This window comes from Olea europaea, chromosome 23 (assembly GCF_002742605.1).
Source record: "Olea europaea var. sylvestris chromosome 23, O_europaea_v1, whole genome shotgun sequence".
Taxonomy (NCBI): Eukaryota; Viridiplantae; Streptophyta; class Magnoliopsida; order Lamiales; family Oleaceae; genus Olea; species Olea europaea.
The window spans coordinates 9,804,675-9,811,769 of record NC_036259.1 but is presented as its reverse complement, the minus strand read 5'-3'; the positions used below and the strand labels follow the sequence as shown (position 1 = coordinate 9,811,769).

Sequence of the window (7,095 nt, the reverse complement as noted above, 5' to 3'; positions counted from 1 at the left end):
ACCACACCCTAATTTTTTAAAAAAGCTTTCTATTTCGACATTGTTTATAAAAAAAAGTCATATTAAACCCTTTTTTTTTTTTTTTATAAAAATTCTTCTAATTAGGAAAATACTTTCATTAAATTAATCAAATGTATCCCAAGAAAAAAAAAAAACTCTTTTTAAGTCTCAATTTTTTATTTTTTAACACTTTTCTAAAGCAATGTGGCAATGTGAAACGGGTACACAGATTATCAATTTTCGTGGACTAAAATTCACACGTGTCAAGCTCTTAGACGTACCCATCTTAGAACATTTCCATTAACACGCTCATAGTTTTTCTCAAATTCAAACTAAGCTTGTGCAGTAATTTCGTACGTTCATCTCCCGCAAAGTTTCGAAGAATAATCACACGCTCATCTTCCTCTGGGGATTATTTGAACTGTATAAGGGTAAACGTTTCATTTTCATCTTTCGTTTGCATTTTTTTCCGTAAATTTTTCTATATCAGTTTATTAGATTATTAGATAACTCCACAAATTCTTGGAGAAGGGATGGGAAAAAATGGAAATATCAATACGAATATGTGGTGACGATTGTGTTTATCTCGAAACACTCTGTATGAGCTCGAAAATGGTACTGATTGTGTATCAGTGTATGTGATCAACTTTTGCGTTCTGTAACATGGTTTTACTGAAACATAAATTGATAGATAAATTAAATAAACAGGAAATTTTGTGTATTTTTGGAATATTTGGTTTTGTCGCCGGGTCGATGAAAAACATTCAGTTAGTTGACTTGAATCCAAATTTATTGGGACAAGCTCAATTTTGGTGTTAATGTTGCCAAACCAAACACAATATGTATTAGTATTAAAATAAAAGGTGAAAAAAAAAAAAGGCCATATACCCCACTGGCCCACCTCCCCCTGCCATTCGTCATTTGAATATGTTGTTCCTATTGCCTTTAGAATATTAAAGTCATGTATGGTATGCTAATTATATTCAGCAGTTTCAACTACTTTTTCTACTATAATAAGGTCGAGTCTGTCTAAAACATGTCACAATACAGTGTAGAATGTAGTTGGAGTAGGTGTAATCGGATAAGTCATTGTTTTTATGTCAAATATGACTACTGATATATGATTTGAATTTGCTTTCACCAGATAATCTAGCACTAAGTGAGGGGAAATGGCTTATTGCTCAAAGTGCCTGTTGCATTCCATGGCAATTCTTGTATTTATAACTATAGTTCAAAGTTCACAAGCTTATTTAAGGAATGAAAATGGGGTAAAAACTGCTGTCTTTTTATCACCTAAATTTTTGATGGAGCCAGGGTCGGTTTCTGATAAATACTTTTACAATATCGATTTCCCTCGAGGTCATATTGGTCTTAAGAGTTTTGACGCTGAAGTAATTGATGAGGCAGGGAATTCCATTCCCCTCCACGAAACATATCTCCACCATTGGCTTTTTGTAAGGTATTATCAACGTAAACATAATGGTTCTGATGTTGCAAAGTACCATGGCGATCTGGGGCTCGATGGGCCTGATTTTGTTGTTGTAAAGAATAGTGGAGTATGTGACTATGGCCTTATACAATATTTCGGCCTCGGATCTGAGACTCGAAGAACATCCACATATGTGCCAGATCCTTATGGAATTGAGGTTGGAAATCTAGAAGATATCCCTTCTGGTTTTGAGGAGAGATGGATGCTCAATGTGCATGCAATTGATTCTCGGGGTGTGGAAGATAGGATGGGATGCACTGAATGCCGGTGTGATTTATATAATGTCACAGTAGATGACTATGACCAACCTTTGCCACCTGATTATAATGGTGGCTTGAGATGTTGTTATGATGAGACGAGATGTCGGGTGAGACAAGGGTTTCTGGGTGTGAAGAGAAGCCTCCACTTGAAGTACACTGTCAAGTATGTTGATTGGTATACCTCCATTGTGCCTGTTAAAATCTATATCCTTGATGTCACTGATATTTGGACAATGGCAGATGAATCCAGAGGTATAAAGTCTAGACATAGATGCCAGGTACTATAACCTAGTCCTTTTGTTATTTTATTTTTTATTAAAAATATATGGTTTGAAAAATGAATGTTCAAGAGAACTTAGAATCACTGAGGCCAATATTTATGATAAGCTTTTATCTATTGGTTTGAATATTTCAACTGTCAAATAATTGTTTAATTATAGATTATGTAGTTGAAACAACATTTTCTTTGATTAGTATTATCGACCCAGCAGGTGCTAGAGGGTTAAAGGAAATGCAGAACGTGGTGACTAGAGTTTTGTTTAAAATTGTTGATACTGTTTTATAGTAAATTTATAACCTAAAAATAGTTCAACATGCATTTGATAGGTATCTGATGTGTAATGTATTTTTGTGTATATATTGAATATAAAACAGATAGAAATTGAAAGGAATTACAATAGATTTTGAGCATTCGGGAGGTTCTTTCTCTTCCCATCAATACACAATTTTTTGCCTAAGTGAAATAAAACTACCCTTCCCTATTTATAATGAGAAATCTATACAATAATTCTACTAAATCCCCATATTACCCTCCACTACCTTAGCCAACAAATAGTAATCTATCAGCATTTTTCGCTTGGGATGGTTTATTGGAATCGTAAACACGGGAAATTTTTAATTGTGATGAAAATTGCATTCAAAAAGCCATATATCTGTTCCTAATATCTTTGATCACTATTTCTGTTTCTTCATTTGAGTCAATACTCAGTTGAACTTTTATGATATAGATCGAGTATGAAGTTCCATCTTGTGCTGTTGATGCGGGTAATGATTATTGTACTCATACCAAAAGTCTACATGTAAGCTTGCCGATTGGTGGCGATGTCATCTATGGTGTTGCACACCAGCATGCTGGTGGGATTGGTTCAGCTCTTTATGGGGAGGTAAATTTTTGTGATTATTTTTTATTTAGGCCCCGTTTGTTTCCCATTTATGGGAAAATGAGAATGAAAAATATAACCGTTACGAGCTCCACACAAGATATAGAAATTCAAATATGGTGGTTCGATATGATGGATAACGTTCATATTTTTTATTTTAATGGGAAAAGAATGGGAAACAAATAGGGGCTTACTTTATTTTATTTTATTTTATTTATATATTTTTGGCCAGACAATCATATATCTTCTCTAATCATATATTAAATTATTTACCTTTCGTCAATGGCAATCTTGATAGGTTTCTCAAATAATGGTATGCTTAAAACTTTTGGAATCATACTTTCTTCATCTAATATACTCTCAAAATTAGACCTTGCTCACATGATGTCTGAGTAGTTACAGAGATGTGTTTGCTGATATACTTAAGGTTTCATGTACATCTATTCTGGGTGTGGGTATGCGCATTGACACGCACAGGTATACCAATTGCATTGGCTAGCCAAAAGAGTTAAAGTGTGAATGTCTGGATTGAGGCTACAGAGCAAATTTTCACTCCTAAGCTGCACTTGTCTCACAAATACAAAAATAAAAAAATTATACGCTATGTATAGAGATTCAATTTCACCCAAGAAAACATTTCTTTCAGATTTTAAGAATCTTACAAGTTTCCAGGAGAAACATAGGGGTATCATTTTCACGCCAGCGTTTGTCTTCCAATATTATAGATTGAAGTAAGAGCTTTGGTGAAACAAAAAGTCAAATAACCCTCGGCCATGATGACACTATTAAAATGTACCACAAGGAACACTGGAATGACCAGAAGAGTCCATGTACCGTAAGAACTGCTCTTTGTAGGAACTTTTGGGAAGGGAAGTTTTACTCATAACCAATGTGTATTTGTATGAATGATAAATCAGCAAACTTTTGTGGAATGTTAACTGCCATGAGCCATTGCTAGTCATTATCTAAGATACAATTGAAACTTTTTCACTTTCTTGTCATTTTTTATTGAATTGTTCAAAGTATCCATTTACTTATCTTTATGAAGTCCGTCATATATTCATAATGAGTTTATCACCAATACACTGCTACTTTTCATATCCTGGACAAACTGATATTGCTCACTTTAAAAAATATCACACCTTTTTTATATTTACCTGAAGGTATTTACAATAAAAAACCATATGTACAGATAATTAATAAAACTGTTCCATTTGTTTTTTAAGTGTTTGTTTGGTACACATCTAACCGGCTCCTGTAGTTGCCTTAAGGGAAAAAGATGCAATCATGATGTTTTAATGCTATGCACGATTTTGTGGAGAAGGTTTTATTGCTAAATACTTTCTTCAAAATTGATTCTTCTAGTTTCATCCTGGATAAAGATATATTATAGACAATTACTCGTAAAAATCAAAGTTTGTACAAGCAATTTTATAGATGGTTCCTGCGCTAGATACAACTTTCAATTTAGATAGCAGTGTAATATAGTTGTATATTTTCTTTGTCAATAGAAACTTTACAATTTCTCCAGTTAGTTAATTGTGTTCAGGGACACCTAATGACGTTAACTATGGGCAATAACAATGCATCAACTTTACCGTATGGAAAAAGCAATAGCTAGGAGAATCTTGAACTAACTTGAGTGCTGTTCCACACGTACTATTCATTGTATTGTTGGCATTCCTTCCCGATAACCTGGGATAAACTGATTAGGCAATTTTTTGGTTGAAACGGCTCACTCCGTTCACCTGCTTCCCCTCCCCTTTCCCTTTTCGAGGAATTTCTGCAAGACCTATTGTTCCCAGGCTTAACGCCCGAGGAAGGGGAGGAAGGAAGTGTGGGGATCTGAGGGCCACTTAGTCAACTATAAAAGACCGGCTTAAGTCCATATGAAATTATGAAATTATTAATGCATTTGACAGGGGTTTTCAATGAGTTTTGTCTGATGAAATATTCTAGGACGGAAGGGTGATATGCTCGTCGAATCCAATGTATGGAGAAGGAAACGAGCCTGGAAATGAGGCAGGTTACATTGTGGGAATGTCTACATGTTACCCTCGACCTGGCTCCGTCAAGATATCTTCTGGTGAGACGCTAACTCTTGTATCCAACTATAGCAATGCACAGAGACATACAGGAGTCATGGGGCTCTTCTACATCTTGGTCGCAGGCTCATCACAACCAAACACAGTAGTGCATGCTCCAGCAGAAGTAAGATCCTTATTCTCTGCACATATATTTCCCCTTAATATGATGCTAAGTGATCAAAGCTGTGATGCATATTATAATCTACACTAAAGAACGATGTGTTCAAAGAAGTCTAACATGGTGTTGCATCCATACAGTTGTAAATCTTTTGAGTCCTTGAATGGATGATACTACGGTAAGGAAGAAGTTCTTAAAGCAACATCATTTATGTAGATAATTCAAATAAATAAGTTTGTCCCCTCTCTAACAACTTGAAATTTAGATAGGGTGGTTCAATATAGTATCAAAGCAAACTGACGTCATGAACTCAAGTTTCACCACACACATTTATGAAAATTGTGCTTATTCAGGCCATTGATGAAAACATGAATTTAGTCTGCACTTGGAGGAGTGCGTTCCAAACATAATTAATAGATAACTTTGTTAGCTTTCTAACAATTTAAGCTTTTAAATTAGTTGATTCAACATAGTATTTAGGTATCAGCTTTAGCAGTCTTTCAAATGAGGATTCGGGTTCATTCTTTTTGGGGTGCTGAAAAATGATCTTTCGATGGTAAGTGAGTGATAACTACATCAACCTAATGGGGAGCCAGAAATTTGAGTTATGGGGCGATGATGCATAGATATTAAGTCTCGACTTTCAATATTTTCTCTTTCTCCAGTCTATGATTAGAAAGCTCTTGTTCATAGGATCATGGTAGATATATGTTCAAAGTTATCCTGTTGATAACAAATATCATTAATTAGATCCTATTTTACCAACGGATATTAGTGAGTCATGGGCTATATATTAAGCGTAACGAGTCAGTAAGATATACTTTTATATGCTACTCAATAAAATTAATTGTGAAGCGTGAGTCATGGACTATAATTTTAAGCATAACGAGTCAGTAAGATATACTTCTATATTTTAAATAAAATTACTTGTGAAGCAATGCTGCATCCGTGGTTGTTTGTGAGTAAGTTCTTGACCCGTAAAAATATGCTAAAATTACAAAAGATTATTCATTAGTCTAGGGATAAATTGGATGGGATTCCTAGGATAGCCCTTGTAATTTTGGTCAGATAATCTATTATTTCAAGAGAAAGAAGGTGGGATGGGAAATCGTCTTGCCTACTCTTCATGATCGTACTTGGATTTTCGAGTTTCATAAATGTGCTGCTCATCTTTTGTAGGTACATCAGGCAAGGATGATACGGTTATCTGTTTGGGGTGTTGCGCTGTTTGGAGTTGCAATCATTCTGGTTGTTATTTCTGCATTCCAATATAGGATCAGAAAAGAGGAAGGCTATGAAGCTATAGTCATGTGAGCTTTTCCTTTCGAGTTTGGCTCATCACAGAGAATTTCTGCAGTCATGTTGTACCACTATATAATTTTATGCAATATTTACCGGGTTTTTTTAATTCCTTTTGGATTCGCAGGATAGTTATACTTCAATAAGATTATGTTATCGTTGGATTGTTGATCGAATTTGTAGTCTTTGCATAACTTGTTATATATATATATATATATATATATATATAATGTTCAAGTTTTGGAATAAGCTTCATAAATTCCACAGTTTATCTCGAAATCCATAAAATCTAGGTTGTGTTATTGTTGTAATCGCGATAAATTCCTTTCTTTCGAGTGTCAAAATTGACTAGCATCTAACCATTCAATTAGTGAAAAATTAATTGAAAGCATTAAGTTAACAACACAAATAAATAGAATTGGAAAATTTCATAGGAATAATTAAAACAAAATCAAATCATATCCTCAAATTTTGGCGAATCAGATTCTAGATAAATTATTTAGTTCATGATATGAGGCATGAAATCTATAAAATTCATAAAGAATAACTTGAAGAGAAGAAATATAAAACTATTTTTTGGATGGTTTAATCAATTTTTTTGCCAAGTTGCGTTTGCTGCCTTGATTTCTTGAATATTGTCTCCTTCAAAAGTCATCTTTAGGTTTGTATTTATAGTATCTTG

At 34.2% G+C, this 7,095-nt stretch overlaps 1 protein-coding gene across 1 annotated transcript; it reads left to right on the top strand.

Moving 5' to 3' along the window:
* Window positions 1-286: 286 nt before the first annotated feature.
* Window positions 287-6,595, top strand: LOC111372332. Its single transcript, XM_022994622.1, has 5 exons — window positions 287-431; window positions 1,145-2,027; window positions 2,757-2,912; window positions 4,869-5,120; window positions 6,294-6,595. The coding sequence occupies exons 2-5, from the start codon at window positions 1,170-1,172 to the stop codon at window positions 6,426-6,428; spliced, it is 1,401 nt and encodes a 466-aa protein (XP_022850390.1). The 5' UTR covers window positions 287-431; window positions 1,145-1,169; the 3' UTR covers window positions 6,429-6,595.
* The last annotated feature ends 500 nt before the right edge of the window (window positions 6,596-7,095 follow it).

Bases quoted from the DNA above. Each gene is read 5' to 3' on its own strand.
- LOC111372332 (XM_022994622.1), top strand. From the start codon at position 1,170: ATGGCTTATTGCTCAAAGTGCCTGTTGCATTCCATGGCAATTCTTGTA. The intron at 2,028-2,756 runs GTACTATAACCT...TTTATGATATAG, and splicing joins AGTCTAGACATAGATGCCAG to ATCGAGTATGAAGTTCCATC. The intron at 5,121-6,293 runs GTAAGATCCTTA...CATCTTTTGTAG, and splicing joins TAGTGCATGCTCCAGCAGAA to GTACATCAGGCAAGGATGAT.